A 16264-nucleotide genomic window follows, 5' to 3' on the forward strand; every position below is an offset into this window, starting at 1 on the left:
TTTAACAAGGGTTTAAGTAACCGAGACGCAAGCGAAGCTACCACCACTACGCCTCTATGGTGGCGTTATTCGACTACTTAGACTGAGCTAACGCTACTCGACTGTCACGCCGTCATACCAGCGTAACGCCTAACGCACTACTCGTTGGAGTAAATCATGCTTTTTCCGGCTGGAATGCTTTGGAGTTCACTCACAATCCTTGTTCGCTACTAGCAAGCATCCGCGATCAGCTGTGTGTGTGTAATACTATTCGATCGCCTACGATTGGGGGAGGGAGGGGGGGGAGGAGTTTTTCTAAAACTATGCTAAGTTATGTTGCACCTTCCATCCTACCCTCCCATACTGCTTGCAATCGCTCGCGCGGCCTGTTCCCACCTCATGCGTACGTCGCTATACATAATTGACTTTGGTTTTTTTTACCTTCTGCTGCTCCTTGGGGTTTCTTTTTTTCTTTTTCTAATTTTTTGGTTACCTAGGGGTTGGCGCACCGTATGTTCTAATTCTGCTTCGCGTACAATAGAACGATTGAACTTTTAACCTACTGATAAATAACAATACTGCCAATATATCGCTTACAATCGAAGCAACCTGCGTATAAACGCTCGTTGTATTTGCTTGAGCTTGAACACCTCTTACCAGCGGAAAGCGTGGTGCACGAGGGAGGGGGGAGAGGGGAGAGGGGGAGCTGGAAATAACGCTTTGCCGGAGGACATTATCAAGCTGGATCATCCCGCGGGAAGGATCATGCCTTGGACCATTTTTGTGGGGAAGCTGTCGACAATGTTTTTTTTTGTTTTTTCTTTATATTTTAACAACCCCCTACACATCATGTTTTTTTCTTGGAATAACATACTTTATACTGGTTTTGGAATAACATACTTCTGCGTTTGGCTAGAACAGGGACATAAGGAGAAACAAATACGAAATCAAGGAATGCGAGATTTGTGCGATTATTATCTAGAATGTTTCGCTTTAAATGGTTCTCGTGTATAATTGCGAGATTCTAGATTAAACACCTTCTAAATGGAACCCAACGATTGGTATCTTCGAGCAATGTTTGCAAAGTTAAAAAAAAAACAAAAACTAAACAATCTAGAACAATGGAACAGCGAATGTGCGATTTTTTTTTGTTTTTGGTGTGATGTTCTACAATCCACGAGCCGTACGCGTCTAAATTACAGTAAAAAAGAGCGAAAAATCTTCTTGTCTGCTCGGTTCAACCGTCGTGTAGACATTTCACTTGGGAGATCAGTTTTAGTTATACACAAACAAAATAATTCATACGTCTCAGGCGTACCCAGACCCGATGGCTATGCCCATCTTAACCGAAACGAACATTGTAATAGAGATGCGGACACGTTGGTGGCGTGCGATGGCGTCGTCCTCACGGTTTCACAGCGCAATCAACTTAGTGCGGCAGCTGGCTTTCTCCCACTTATCCTCCAACTGCTTAATTTCGGCCAAAGCAGCGCTGGTGCTACGAACGGGTACGACCGGGCTCTGAAAGTAAGAAACACAGACACAGTGTTAAAAAAAGCCGCTCAATCTGCTTCCCATCCACGCTCAGCTGCTCACCTTTGCGGTGATTTTCCGCGGGTCCAAATTAGCGCCCAAAGTTTGCAAACCCTTCCCGATGTTAGACAACGGGCTGGTGAGCTTCTTCAGCTGACGTAACGCATTGTCACCACCACCCTGTCCGGAACCAGCACTCGGAGCCTGCAGGTTCAAGCTCATGTTGCGCATCTGCCGGCTTCCTGTCCCATCGAACTCTCCGCTACTGGTGCTTCCGCCCGCGCCATCTACGAAAATCTCCGGCGCAGGGCTGCTGACGCGAATGGGAGACGCACACTCCAGCATTCCAACCGGCATGTTAATGTGATCCGTAACGGACGAAATCGACATCGTGGAGACGTCCGAGGACATCTTCGCGATGCTGTCCTTTTCCTCTAGCACGTTGCTAGCGGAATCGACATCTTCCGGTTCGTTGCTCGATCCACCCATTACGATGCCCACCGAGGGCAGGAATACGTTCTCGTTGTACAGTGGGTTCTGCTCGACCAGATCCTCCGGTTCGTAGATGCTGATGATTTCTGCCTCCTCCGATTCCGAGCTGGAGCGTTCGAGCTTTTGGTCACCGTACACCGAACCCACCGTACGGAGTGCCGGCACGGAACCGGCCCCGGATGGTCCCAAACCGGGGCCAGAAAATCCTTCCCCACGGAGACCCCTAGCTCCGGCCTCCATCGCTTGGTCCTCCTTGCGATCCTTCGGTCGACCACCAGCCGACGAACCGCGGCCAATTTTAGACGCATTCAACGATTGGCCGATTTTCGAGAACTGACCCGCCATGTTGCTAAACGCTTTCGAGCCCATCTGCACCAGCTGCGACTCGGACAGGTTGCGTGGGATGCCTGCCGGTACGAGAAGCAACGTGCGGCTCTTTCGGCGCTGCAGACTTCCCCCACACTGGAACGCCACATCCGTGCGGCCGCAGTTTTGCAGCGCAATCCGGAACAGGTCCACGATGGCGGTGAGCGATTCGGTTATCTCTTCTGTCTTGCGTATTACCACGGCGACGTTGTTGAAGAAGCGAATGTTGGGTGAACGAAACATGTGGAAGTAACCATCGACGCCTCCGACGGCGTAGTTCAGGCGGAAGCACAGGTGTGCCGGTGCCGGACCTTGGAACATCTTGTTGTGCTGAAACAGGCCCAACTCGATCAACGTTATGCTCTCCAGCGGGACGTTCTCGAAGCGGACAATTTTGTCCAGGTGCGAGTCGTATTCGGCCACAATGTAGCAATCGTCGGTCAGGATCAGGATGCTGTCGACTTCGGTTTCGCTCGGATCGCCGGTGCTGAGGAATAACAGAAATGTAACACGTGTCAGGCAAATCAAGGCAAATAATCGTAACATGTAGAACAGGAATACTTTACAGCTATACAAAACAAACTAAAACTCCATCATATTCACGTGCATCAAAGAAAAAAAACCTTCAAGTATAAAAAAACGAGACAAAAATCAACTGCCAAACAATTTCTTTTAGATTACAGTGTACTCCAATGCCTATGATTTAAATTGAAACATGAGATGTAAAACAAGCAATGGATTTGTAAAAGTATTGTAATTGTTACGCTTCTTTTGATGGTTACATATTCCAGATTCACTAACGTCCTATAACTGATTCTTTCATAAAATTCATTGGGATCCTAATTTCCTGACGGGATTCTGTAAAATACTCTTTCGTATCTATTTCCCGTGTCCTGCTGTGCTCAAATTTAAAGGCTTGTATATTTTACTAAAAAAACGCTGGCCTAATCATTAGACTAATCTTCTTAACTTAAAACTCAACCAATCGCAAGCAAGCAAAAAACGTCTCCGAAAACGCATCTTTTCCTCACAAAAGGACCCCCTCCCCAACGGCTTACCTTGGATCGGCATCAATCAAACCCCACGCACCAACCGGAAGTTGAGCTGTACCGAGCAACAACCGGCGGCAATCCTCAACCAGCAGGCGCGCATGTTCGGCACCCTCCAGGGCGTCCGTTTCATCCGTGGCGGCAGACTGGCTGCCACCGAGAGCCGACACCGACTCCGGGGACACATTATTCCCAAGCATCATATCGATCGTTGCCTGGCGGTACGTGTCCTTAAATCGCGCCAAGTAATAGCTTAAAGTAAAAAATGTTACATAAACAGAGAAAGAGAGAGAGAGAGAGAAAGAGAAAGCAAGCGAGAAAGGACGGAAGAGAGATAGAGAGAGAAAGAGATAGAGAGAATCAGGATAACACGAGCACCACATGGTCGGCTAAAAAAAAAACGCGGCCATTGTGGTCTCGAGTGTGACCGTAAATACTAGATCGGAAGAAGAGAAAGAAAAAAAGACGTAGGAAAAGCTCGAAACCACACCTGGCACTGTCGAAGAGTTGCTCGAGCAGCAGGTGTTCGGTGGCGAGCTGACCGTAGTTGTAGTACGCCAGCGAAACCGGACCCGACGCCTCGAGCATCGTACGCGCAATGCCAATCGTCGCCTCGAAGGCGTCGTCCACCGGGATGGCCTCGAAGTCGGGTATCTTTCTGTGCAGCAGATCGAGACAGCTCTGCCGAAACGTGTCGGTAAAGTGCTGCACGTAGTAGCTGTTGGTGGTGGGCATGCATGCACCAGCAGGTAAGCCAACCCGGGAAATGGGCACGGATCCGGACCGTATTGAGCGTACACCAAGGATAATGGGCCCACGGGTCCGGATGGGAAAGTGCGCCAAAAAGTGCACACGATAACGCATGCAAAAGAGAGAAAGAGAGAGAGAGAAAGAGAGAGAGAAAGAGGAATAATAGGAGCACAATTGGGTGTGGACACATCCGAATGTCCTTTTTGTGGGTGGGTAATATTCCCCACCACAAGAAGAATTACATACAATAGAAAAAAAAACCCGCCCCACATATAAAACACATCGTCCTTCATCGTTCTCCATTCAGCGGTATCCTTGCAAGCCATTCTTTCGTGCGCAATCACACCAACCATTCAACAACATAAAAAAGGAACCCTCGAAACGATTCATTTAGTCAACGAGCAGCGCATCACATGCTGCGTACTACTGCAACGGCATACCACCAACACCTCCCACGAGGGTATAGTTAGACTTTTCCCGCCATTTTCCCTTCAACCCACCGAGCACCGAGGAGTTAGTAAAGAGCTCCCGCAAAGTTTGTGGACCAAAATCGTCCACTTACCGGTTGGCCGAATTCATGCCATCCTTCATAATGCCGGAGATTTTCCGCTCGCCCGTGCGCGTGTAATCACCCTACGGGGGGAAAAGAAAAAAAACAAGAAAAGGATAATAGTTCGTTTGAGCACTAAGTAGGTTTTTAGCGGCACCACACCTTAAGCGCATTCGTGCCCGCGTACTGCCGGCTAATGACGTCCCCGTTGTTGGCCCACAGCACCATAAAGGGAGCCTTCAGCTGATCCGGTAGCTGCGAGTAGGGCATGGCGAGTCCGAGCTTGACCAACTGCGATTCGAGCACCGCTTTACCGATGGCCGTCTGCACCACGTTGGTCCGATCGAGGCAATCCATGCAGTTGACGCGAAAGACCGCCTTCTGGTTGCAGATCGGGCCGTTATTATCCCGCCAGTGGAAACCCATTGCGCCCGCTTCCGGGGCCAGTGATTCGATCAGGGAGGACACGTTTTCGAAGCGCATCCCGCGGCTGTTGGGTGGGTGGGAGAGAACCATACGTGCAGGTTAGGTTAGCAGTTCCGCTGGCATTCCACGACCCCGTACGCGGCCCGGGAAAGAACCCCCCATTGCCCTTTTTGGCTTACCAGTACTCGTGGAAATCGAACGTTACGTAAATGAGCCGATTCGAGTTGTACTTCAGCACGTGGTTCGCGTACGCGTCACCAATGATCTTCTCCTTGCCACTCTGCTCCACGAGGTTGATGATACAAATCGACTGGTAGATGGCCAGCTCACCATCGAAGTGCCGCTCGAACGCAAGCTGCGTCTCAGCCTCATCACGGTCAAGCCGTGGTGGTGGCCGGTACTTGTAACCCGGCTGGCTCCAGTACACCGGCACGGAACCGCGTACCTGCGTAAACGAGATCTGATGCTGGCGCAGCGACAGGACCTGCTCGGTTTCGACGTAATTCGCGCAGTTACCGTGCTCATCAACGCCCCGACGTTTGTAGCGTGTGCCGGCCCGATTCCGTGACCGACGGGACACCAGCGCGAGCGTGAAACATTCATTTCCGATCACGCACTGCTCGACCTGCACGAAACCCTGTATGATGGGCAACACCCAGTCGGTGGCCGCGCCCGATTCGTTCACCCGCAGCAACTCCGTCAGCATGGTTTTGTTCCAGTAGAACCGATCATCCGGCGGTGCGCCACGCCGCTGCAAATTGTTCGTTATATCACAGTTGGGGCTGTAGTAGAAGCTATCGGTGTCGTCGAAGATCTTATGCAGCTCGTCGATGACGCGCTTCTCGATGCGAACCGGATCCTTCACCACCATGCTGACGGTGGACTTCACCTGGTTCGTCGCGATGGCGGCCGCCTTTTCCGTCGTGTTCCGGATCGTGCTGCCGGCGCTCTTAACCGCACCCCACGTTTTGTTGACGAGCGCGGAACTCTCGAACAGGCGGCTTTTTGGTGAGGCGTGTCCTTCCGGACCTGGGGCCATCTTCACCGCTTGGTGGGTGTTGTGCTTGCTGCAACCGAGCAGTGGGCTGTCGGCACCATCCGGGCCCAGCACCGCGATGCTTTTGATTTTGTACACGAGATGGGGCGCGTACAGGACACCGACCGGTGCGACGTCTTTAATTACGATCAGGTGCGGTTCCAGCACGCCCTGAAGGGCGATTGTGCCCACGATGCCGTGCGTCACGCCAATGCACTCGATATCATCCACGGAGGACAAATCCCACCCTACAAAGGAAAAGCGAATAAGCGATGGGCGATGATGGGGAAAACCCGGGTCAAGGATACGCGCCGGAACGCGGCCACTTACCACATTTCACCTGAAACTCCGACGTGTACCGATTCCACCAGAGGCTGCGCTCCTTTCGCAGGAAAATGTAGTGCGTTTCCGTTTGGAACACCTCCATCGCCATCGTTTCACGTTTCCGTTCACGTTGGTGTGGTTGAAAGCAAAAAAACGACTCACCCAAGCCCTTCACGAACGCGATGACACCAATGCAGGAAGTAAGCGCAAATCTAGCGGCGATGATTCATGTAGCGGCGATGCAGGAGCAGTTTCTTTGGAAACGATATTGATTGCAGCGGAACGTATGCAGCGACAGGCAATACAATCGGCACCACTCACACGCACACTGAGACAGTGGTTTCGGAGAGGGATTGGACTAACGACACACAAAAAAACACACAACAAACAACACGCGCCGCGGCCTTTTGTATCGATTTCTGTTCGCAGAAATGTGGGCGGCTCGCGTGGACGAGCGAATCCCGCGAAAGCCACCGGTGATTTGGGGTTTTTGTTGGTTTTCTTTTCAGCAAATTCCACAAAGATCACTACCCATAGCGAACGAGCTAGCAGGCAGCGCCTTGCGGTGAAAATTATTGCAAATTCGATCGGTAGGCGCACAGCTGACAAAAGCAAATGTTGCTGCGAACGTCAAACGCTGCTGTTAACCCGTACACGGACTTGCTTTGTATGGGCGACGTGCACATTCACGCACTTGTTTGCGATGAAAATATGTTGAAGTGCAAAACTCACAAGGATTTATATTTGTTAACGATCGTATTGAACGATAAAATTGTATTTAACAGGATTATTCATTTTGTAAGATTAAATAGGAGCATAAATTGTTGGCAAAAATAGGCACATCTTTTTTTTTAACAATTCGCAACAACCCTGCAGTAATTTAGAACTATGCCTCACTTCCTGGTCAATTCTATAAACATTACGATTGAACAGGTAAAACGATTCGTATTTAATTTCGTCCTCAATCTCTGTAAAAATCATGTACGATTATTATACGTTAGCAAATAGTTAAATAAACTTTCGCTTTTTATGTACAACAGTTCCAACAAATAGTCACTATGGGGTCATAGTTGACACAAAATGGTAGAACCTGAACAACTTGAATTTCGTTTATCGGTATTTATTCTACAACAATAATTTATTTACTTTCATTGTTCAATATGTGGACTAAAATATTCCAAAGCTATTTTACCGAATATTATTGTACATGATGCATCTTGATGCCGACTCTCTTCCACTATGTTGTTTAAATAACCTTGGTAAACCATGTCATTCTTTAAAAACAAATGTCAGTTTCTCACTCCTACCGCCATCTTTTGTCAATCACAAGAAAAACTGCTGGCTACTGTCCATCGTGCTAACTGAGTCTGTTTGAAAGGTAAGGGAGCCCGTGGTCGAAACATTACATAATAACAAATTGTGCGAACTGTTCTAATCTTACGCTCGAACCTTCGCTAATCAATTCTTTTCGCTTCGTTTCGTCAAGAACCAGAAAGTGTTAACAACAGTGCGGCAAAATGTCGGATCCAGTTGCACGTCCCATGAAGTTCCCGTACACCCTCTCGGCGAAGGTGGCCCAGTTCCCCATCCAGCACTACTTCAAAAACCAGTGGATCTGGCGCTACTATTTCATCGCGTTCGGAGTTTCCATTCCACTGTTCTACAAGATTCACAAGCTGGGTAAGTGTGCGAAACGCGGCCATCGCATTTACGCGAGCCTTTACACATGTTTGCATGCTCTGCCTCTTGCAGCAAACTCGCCGGCTAACCAAGCCAAATGGGCCGAATCGAAGAGGAAGGAGCACGAAGAACACCATTAAGCCAGCGAGACACAGCATTCAGCCATTATAACAACTAGGTCAACAGTTTTATCGTCGGCTAGTAAAGTCCTTTCTGCTATCAACGAATGTTGCGGTTGCCTCGGGAGCCGGTCGGACTTAGCGAGATGTTCGTTTCGTTGTGTCCCACCAACATGAAGATTGGACAGTAATAAATTCTTGTGAAACTAAGCCCGCTTCCAGCGCTCTGTCCCATTCAATTGTGTTTCGTCTAACATTTGCACAATCCGTGATGGAAGGTTCTACTGTTGTGGGGCTGTTGGACGATGGAGAAGGGAAGCGAAGGATCTGATGTAACAAGCTGCAATGAACACTACCTTCCAGCATAAGCTTATGAAAATATGTACAAGTTTCGACGTTACCAATCATCATTACCTTGAAATTAACTGTATGTTTCAATTTCGGAGCGGTTGAACCATTGTTCAAGGAATTTTTTTTTTCTACAAAACTCGCTTTACCGAACACTACGCAATGAAACACGTTATTCGTATTTGTTTAAAACTTAAGCTTCTAAAAGCAATTTATTCATATTTAGATGTCTTAATACATTGCATTTAAAAGAAATGTCCCTCTTTCTCCACAAACACACATACCACAGCGCTAGCACATCCCGTACGCGGTCTGTACACAGATATTCGGATTTCGGCATAGCGCCGTCGTGATTCTTTAAATGAAAACTTTCCTCCGCGCTTGCTGTGATTGGGATATGATTTTCCAACACCTGCTTTCTAGCGACCTAATGTGCTGAGAGCCTCACGATAACAGCTCCACCCTCATGCCCTATAATCCTAAGCTTCAATGGGTGCTTTTCTGCTGACGGTTTTGGTGTGCGCGTTGACTCCGTAAATGCAGCCATAATGTTTAGAAAAAGTATCGTAGTAGAAAAGATTCATAATTTTGAACGGTAGCTCGTGCAGCAGCTTCTGTGGGGTTTTGGCAACGAAACACACTACGTTTCGTTACCCGCAAAGGGCCTTTTATTGCGAATCTCCGTAAGCGTGAATTGACACGGCATAACGTGCATCGGAGAGCCAGGATGCAAAAACGGGGAACAAAAATATTAAATATCTAATGCCATGAAAATGGCAAACGCTGACGATTTGTTTCTTCCGTTGCTTCCAGCAAAACCAACATCAGTGCACGGGATGTGAGGGGTTCCCTTTGTTGCCCTTTATGTTAAGGAATTTTATTGTACAATTCAAACGCTTTATACTATACAAGGGTGTTTGATCATTGTTTCTTCTTCATGCCATAATCGAAGATTAACTAGGAGTATGCATTTCGCTGGAACTCAACAACTATTCGTAATATTCCATAATTCAAAACTAAACCTATAGATTGCTAAATACGGACACAAAGCCCGCCTGATATTTCCTGTGACGTACCAAACTGCGACCGCATTTCCAGCTACCGTCGAATAGTGGCGCAATTTGAACGTGTTACCTAAGTCGCTACAGTCTTCACTAACACTACGATGCTGCAAACGGGAAAAAAAGTAACCGTTTCGCCGCAGGACTGCCTTCCGCAGTCAGAACGGAATTAAAGTGCAGATTTTGGACCACGGCAGCGAAAATACCAAACAAAAAAAAAGTGTGTCAACACGGCTCACGTGTCGCCCAGGACGCCAGGCATTGGCCAAAACATAACGAAAAAAAAAACTCACACATATTGTCCTTTAATTGAACAAATGAAAATTGGATTTCTTTTTTTTTTGTTTGTTTCGCAACATGGCGCCCTTCACAACACAACCAAATACATATTAGCCATTTACAAATGTTATCATACAATCAGCGCACTCTTCCTGACCCCCATCATCGGTCATTGATATTCGCGCCCATTTCCGGTGCTCCAGCGCTCCCCCCTCTCCCAAACCGCTACTTACCGTGTGGCGAAAGCCCATTACCAACCACACCCGCCCCCGACGGACCGTTCTGGTGGGAATCGGATTTTTGCATGTCGCTAGGCAGGAACGGAAGTGTCAGCTGCTTGCACCGCTTCACGACGTATCTCTCTAAATCGCGGCCAATCCTACAACAACAAGCGTACGGTTAGAAAAGGACATCCGGTCGTGTGTGGAAAAAAAAATCCCCCAGTTACCGGGGCACTCACCGGTACACGTCGGTTTCGTCGGTGTTGTAGAGATCACAGTTGCGAAACACGAGCTGAACGTCGTTCAGCATCTGCTCGTTGATTTTGTAGTCGCCCATGTTGAGCTTCGATTTGATGCGCGCGAAATCCATCGGTTGCTTAATGACGGCGTAGTAATCTGGCACCTCCTTGGCGGAAACGGGACGATTGAAGGGCCACGATTGGGGGTGTTTCAGAATGTCATCGATCAGTGTGTAAAGGGCGACCGAGTTCAGGGGCAGATCGTCACCGGTACGGCGCGAACGGCGCGATGCCCCACCTGTCGCAAACCCGGACGTTTCCTCACCTTCCGTAGTGTCCCCGTTGGCCGGTCCCGACCGGCGTTGGCCTTTGTTCGAGCGTGCACTCGTACGCGGACCCTTCGATCCTTCACCGTCGCTGTCCTGCCGCGGTGAACCTTTTCGCTGCCCGTTACTACCGGATGCACGATCCGGCACGTTCCGGCGCGTGCGTTTGCTCGCATTCACCGATGATTCCGGCGTGCCCTGGCGCTTCCTTTTTTGCGATGTTTCCACCATCGTCGCGGTACGCTTTCGATCCTTATGACGGCCAGCACCGTTTGGCAGCAGCACCAGCCCGTAGGAATTCCTGCGCCGACGCGCGTATTCATCGTCCTCGTCATCGTCCCCGTAGCCGGATCCGTTCGCTACCGTTGCCTTGCGTTTGTTGCGACCGGACGAGGTGGAGGCGGATGCCACCGCGCGTCCCACACCCGGCCTTGGGCGGGCTTTTGCCATCGAACGCTTCCTGCCCGTTTGGTAGTCTTCGTCACTGCCGTTGTCCTCTTCGCCGTCTTCACCGGATTCACTTTCTTCTTCCGATTCCTCTTCGTCCTCATCCTCATCCTCGTTGCCGTCTTCCTCTGCTTCTTCGGCTTCCGCTTCACCTTCTTCGTCGTCTTCTTCCTCCTCCTCCTCTTCCTCCTCCTCTTCATCGTCCTGTGTGCCCTGCTTTGCATTTAACAACTCCGAGCTTTTCCCCGTTCGGTTTTCGCTTTCTTCCTCCTGCTCACTTACCTCTTCCTCATTGTCCTCCCCATCCGCCTCCTCCTCCTCCTCTTCTTCCTCCTCCACTACCACCTCCACCTCCTCCTCTTCCTCCTCTTCTTCCTCCTCCTCAGCTAAATCCTGCACGTCCTCGTCCTCCTTCCACTTGAAAATGCGCTTCTTCTTCGCCGGCGCGGATTGCACCTTAAAGTTCGCCGGGCGGCACCGCATGCAGTACCAATCGCCAGCCGGAACCTTCTTCAGCTTCGGCTTGAGGCAGTACGTGTGGCAGGCCCGGTTACACTCGTCGCACAGCAACGTCAGCCCGGGATCACCCTTCCGGCGGCAGATCATGCAGCTCATCCGCTCCGCCGACCGTGACCAGTGGATCGCATCCGACAGCACGTTGTAGTGCAGGAAGAGCTGCGCGTAGCAGGTCGACCGCATCAGGGACACCTCCCACTTGACGAGGTTCTTCTGGCCATAGTACTGCCACTGCATCATGACGCTCTTGTCCTTGTGGTCCTTCTTCGGCCCGAACGGGTGCCGCAGGAACTTCGGATCGATGCATTGCGCCACCTGAAGCAAAGCGCGTGCCAGCGAATGCACCCGGTTCCGCAGCGCGTCGGAATCATGCAACGGATACGCCACGTCCTCGGTGTCGAGCGTTTCATCCAGCATCGAGACGGCCGTGTCCGGCAACCCGTACCCGGGATCATTCACATCCGACAGCAACCGCTCGACGTCGTCCCACTCGGAATCATTCTCGCTATCATGCTCATCGTCCTTGCCGGCTGCTTCGCTGGCTTCCTGCTCGCGATCCCGCTCACCACCACCACCACCACCATCGTCCTGTTGCTTGGCCAACCGCCGAGGGCCCCACTGTAGCGGTTCATCCGTCTGCGGATCATACGAGCGTCCTTCGATCGCATCCCGCCAGCGGTCCCGATTGTGCACCCGCATCGCACCCAAATAACCGACCGTAATTTTCGCCTCCAGCTCGAGCAGATGCTCCCGGAACACCGCCTCAAGGATCTCGTTCGGTTCCGTACCCTTTTCAAAGCTAAAGTTGGGCGCATCGTAGCGCTTCTGATTGCGATACGCCACATCCGCGAGGATCGACTCCCGGTTCGACGCATCCACGGACAGCTTCAACAGCGGACAGTTCTCGATGTGGGTCACGATTAGATCACGCTCGCACTCGAGCGTATCCCGCAGCTGCTTCTCGCGGACACCACGCGAATTTAGACTCTGAATTAACGCATCCAGCTGTTCCGCCGTCGAGTAAACTCCCCAGCTAATGGTTTGTCCGTGCAGTGGCGTATGCACCGGGCAATCGTCAGGATCAGCCGTACACATGAACAGCTCGTGGTTCGTCGGATGTGGCAATGGCTTCACACCATCCTCCATCCTGGGCACCTGGATCGTTTCTGGCGTGGTGCCGGTCACTTCCGGTTGTTCCTCACCTCTCACTGGTAGCTGTCCGGCGGGTTTTTTCTCCATCAACAACCGCTGCTTGCGTTCGATGTGCTCCAATTTTGCGCTACCAACACGCAACAACTGCTCATACACGTTCAGCTGAGCGTCAGATTCACCATCCGCGTTGCTGCCATTAATTGCCTTCGCGTCCAGCAGCCCAGCAACACCATCCGTGCCGGCACACGTCATTATCGCTTTGGTGATGAATTTCTTGCGCTGTTCCGGCGCACACTGCGCCAACCCGGGGTTGTTGGGTGTGGCGTGATCCAAACAACGTCCCGCAAACGTCCGATCGTGCTCGACGAACAGCCCCGGCAGGGATTCAAACAGCCAGTAGTTACGGAAACACCGATCCGTGCCGAGATAGATCTGATAGTCGAAAAAGTCCTCCTTCAGCTTGTTCGATTTCGCCTCCAGTTGCTTCATTTGGCGCTGCGCTTCAACGTCCAGCCCCGCGCACTGTTCGTTTAGCTTGTCCTGCAGCTTCTTGCGGTGCGCCTCCTTTGCTGCACCTTCCTCGCCCGCGTACGCGGCCAGCTCCTTGCGCATTTCCTCGCGTGCCTGATTCTTTTGCGAGCTGGTTTTAAGCGTGAGCCGTCGCTGATCCTGCCGAGTCGCTTGGTAGCTAATCCGGGCGGTTCTCGCTCGCTCCAAGCGCTCCTCCACCAGCTCACGCACACCCGTGTACGTAAGCAGCTGGTGGATGAGGCAGCACAGGATCTTAATAATGTCCCCGACTGGCAGCTGGTAGACGGAGTACAGCTTGAGTGCGCGGAATATGTGCGGATGTTCCTGCACCAGCCGCATCCCGGGATCGTCCGTGCTGGTGTACCCGCCGCGATTGTAGAACCGATGCCGGGTCGCCCGCTCTCCGACCACCGCCCCCGACGAGAGGAAGTGCAACCGGAGCAGCTCCGACACCGTCATCGAGTCCATCGGCAGCTCGTTCAACCGCACGCAGTAGTGCTTTTTGCACCACACGGCCACATCGTGTGCTCGCACCTGTTCCGGCACCGTGTACCGCTTTTGGCTGAGATTCTCCACGCGATCGATGCGCATATCGAGCTCGTTCTCTTCGTCCACCTGCTGGGTGAAGATCGCACTCAGCAGCACCTGAAAGATGTCGCTCAGCGGTCCGTTCACTTCCCGCAGGATGAGGGCACGCTCGAGCAGGTGCATCGTCAGCCCGTTCGAGAATTTGCTGCGTATCGAGAGCAGATCCGCGAACGAGTTGAGAAACTCGAGGATGAAGACGTAAGTGCTGAAGTACTTGGGCGCGATTAGGGACTGGACGGGGCGGACCGGCGGCATTGGGCGCTGATCCGTTAGCTCTTGGTCTTCCAGCACGGCGTTGTACTTTTTCAGCGCCAACGTGGCTTGCTGCAGCAGCAGCGCTTTCTCCTCCTCGTGGCGCTTTTTCACCAGCGCCTGCTGCTCCACCTTTCGCCGCAGTGCCTCCATCTCCTCCGCCATCTGTTTCGAGCGGGCTTCATTGTTCGGTGCCGCAGCTGTGTCCGAACCCTTACCCTGCTGCTTGCCCTTTACGCCTTTTTTCTTTTTGCCCTTTTCGGTGCCCGCCGAGCGGTCTTTTTTCTGGTTCTTCGATTTTGTCTGCTGCTTGCCGTCCGTCACCATCGCCGCCGCCCCCGGTTTGCCATCTTTAGCAACGGCGGGTTTTTTCTTCGGTTTGCTCGTGGGCGCGCCCGCGGTACGTTCCGCGAGCATTTTCAGCTTTTTCGATTGCTCAAAGTCGGGCACCTTTCCGAAGAACACTTGATCGTCGGTCCAGCCTTCTTCGATCACGTACTTGCTGAGTGAGTCGGCTTTTATGCGTAGCTGGCCTCCCGGGCCAGCCTCGACGTGCTGCTTCAGGAAGAGCTTGCATTTGTCCCTGGTCAGGGAGCTTCGGTCGCGCTTTAGGTTCTCCGGTGGGACGATCCATGCTTTCGGTAGCGTATTATCGTTGGCCACCACTTGGTACATCAACCGGTTCGAGGCGCTGTAATGATGTGAAGGTGTTAACCGATTAATTAACTACCCTGGGAACTGCGGGAATGAGCAAGTCGTAATTACCTGTCTACTAATACGTTGGCTATGACGGCCCTGCGTATTACTTTCTTCATTTCATGCAAGGCGTCCACGATTTCACCCTTGAACAGTTGATCCTTTACGAAACTGTACACGTCTTCGTGCATCTCGTTTATCGACGAGCGTTTCGTGTGGGAGGCAACCAAGAGAAATGGGCCTTTAACGGCGGCGGGAAACGTTTTTAGCAGCTTCCTGGCTGCCTTCTCCGAGTCGAGTGCTTCAGAATACGTGAGGTTTGGCCTTCCAGTCATCGCGCAACTCCACACCATCGACGATATAAGCATAATGCGCTGAAAGTAGTCCCTACAAGAAACGAGAGAAGAATGATAAGCGAATAAAAAAATGCAATGGAAGCTGATAGGAATAGCAAACTGCTTTTGGCGCAATATTATCAGGTTTAAGAAACGCAATACAATCATTTTAAATTCATTCCAACAGACGATCATTTTTTTCCAAGACTGCCGGCATGTTTTGGCTTCAAATCTACCAGGACAACAAATACAAAAGGACGTATCGAACCAATGCGATTTGAATCAGCGTCTCTCTCTCTCTCTCTCTCTCTCTCTTTAGGATCGATAATGCAACTAGCCCGAAAATGACATACTAATAGACATAAATATTTCTCTCGAAACCTACGCATTCCATTTAGTGTAGATTTTGTATTGTCTGGGCGTTTTTCTTTTACTCAAATAAAATGTTGCCTCGTAGAATTCTAATGCCAAAATTTAATAACAACGATCCGTCATGACCGAACGCTGCCATGTAAGATGTCAAACCCTTATACTTTTACTAAAACTATAAAGAACAAGCGCTGCTACGGAGAAAAAGAACATGATAACGAAGAAAAACGCTGTTTCCGGTCCTTTGATCGTACATTTTTGCCTCATAGCACCGCTCGGCGAAGCATCTAACCGAGACGGGGCTCGATGGCTGCTCGTAGTTGGCAAAAAATGGATGCCAAAGCCAGCAGGACGCGTGCGAGCATCGAAGCGAATAGTGCGCGGGCAGAAACGGAGCGTCGCCAACCGCTACCATGCTAGAAACAGATAGAACGTACACATTGAACGCCGCCATGGTGGTACTTACTCGTAGCTGCTGAACATCTCGCCGGTTGGCTGGCAGAAGAAGACTTCGTCGCCATCCTTGAGGCGTTCCGTGACGAACACCTTCTGGAGTACTTGCCGCCTGAGCAGGGGCATTGTTGAACGGTGACGGTTTGA

The 16264-nt window shown here is 50.9% G+C and overlaps 3 protein-coding genes across 3 annotated transcripts; 1 reads left to right on the forward strand and 2 right to left on the reverse strand.

Annotated features, from left to right (window-relative positions):
- Nucleotides 1-1108: 1108 nt before the first annotated feature.
- Nucleotides 1109-6614, reverse strand: LOC128729300 (phosphatidylinositide phosphatase SAC2). Its single transcript, XM_053822968.1, has 8 exons — nucleotides 6512-6614; nucleotides 5325-6429; nucleotides 4882-5209; nucleotides 4732-4802; nucleotides 3910-4137; nucleotides 3429-3671; nucleotides 1576-2857; nucleotides 1109-1500 (listed from the first exon to the last, which is right to left on the reverse strand). Exons 1-8 carry the CDS (start codon nucleotides 6612-6614, stop codon nucleotides 1393-1395), a joined length of 3468 nt encoding a protein of 1155 aa, XP_053678943.1. The 3' UTR covers nucleotides 1109-1392.
- Nucleotides 6615-7798: 1184 nt separating this feature from the next.
- On the forward strand, nucleotides 7799-8514 carry LOC128728708 (uncharacterized). Its single transcript, XM_053822343.1, has 3 exons — nucleotides 7799-7883; nucleotides 7992-8185; nucleotides 8258-8514. The coding sequence occupies exons 2-3, from the start codon at nucleotides 8023-8025 to the stop codon at nucleotides 8323-8325; spliced, it is 231 nt and encodes a 76-aa protein (XP_053678318.1). The 5' UTR covers nucleotides 7799-7883; nucleotides 7992-8022; the 3' UTR covers nucleotides 8326-8514.
- A 1703-nt stretch (nucleotides 8515-10217) lies between these two features.
- On the reverse strand, nucleotides 10218-16243 carry LOC128728949 (bromodomain adjacent to zinc finger domain protein 1A). Its single transcript, XM_053822600.1, has 5 exons — nucleotides 16131-16243; nucleotides 15030-15347; nucleotides 11508-14955; nucleotides 10453-11429; nucleotides 10218-10371 (listed from the first exon to the last, which is right to left on the reverse strand). The coding sequence occupies exons 1-5, from the start codon at nucleotides 16241-16243 to the stop codon at nucleotides 10218-10220; spliced, it is 5010 nt and encodes a 1669-aa protein (XP_053678575.1).
- Nucleotides 16244-16264: the final 21 nt, after the last annotated feature.

The sequence above is a fragment of the Anopheles nili genome, chromosome X (assembly GCF_943737925.1).
Source record: "Anopheles nili chromosome X, idAnoNiliSN_F5_01, whole genome shotgun sequence".
NCBI classification, from domain to species: domain Eukaryota; kingdom Metazoa; phylum Arthropoda; class Insecta; order Diptera; family Culicidae; genus Anopheles; species Anopheles nili.

Bases quoted from the DNA above. Each gene is read 5' to 3' on its own strand.
- LOC128729300 (XM_053822968.1), bottom strand. From the start codon at position 6,614: ATGGCGATGGAGGTGTTCCAAACGGAAACGCACTACATTTTCCTGCGA. The intron at 5,210-5,324 runs GTAAGCCAAAAA...CCCACCCAACAG, and splicing joins TTCGATTTCCACGAGTACTG to CCGCGGGATGCGCTTCGAAA. The intron at 4,803-4,881 runs GTGTGGTGCCGC...TTCCCCCCGTAG, and splicing joins CGGGCACGAATGCGCTTAAG to GGTGATTACACGCGCACGGG.
- LOC128728708 (XM_053822343.1), top strand. From the start codon at position 8,023: ATGTCGGATCCAGTTGCACGTCCCATGAAGTTCCCGTACACCCTCTCG. The intron at 8,186-8,257 runs GTAAGTGTGCGA...TGCCTCTTGCAG, and splicing joins CTACAAGATTCACAAGCTGG to CAAACTCGCCGGCTAACCAA.
- LOC128728949 (XM_053822600.1), bottom strand. From the start codon at position 16,243: ATGCCCCTGCTCAGGCGGCAAGTACTCCAGAAGGTGTTCGTCACGGAA. The intron at 14,956-15,029 runs GTAATTACGACT...ACATCATTACAG, and splicing joins GCCAACGTATTAGTAGACAG to CGCCTCGAACCGGTTGATGT. The intron at 10,372-10,452 runs GTGAGTGCCCCG...TTGTTGTTGTAG, and splicing joins GACGAAACCGACGTGTACCG to GATTGGCCGCGATTTAGAGA.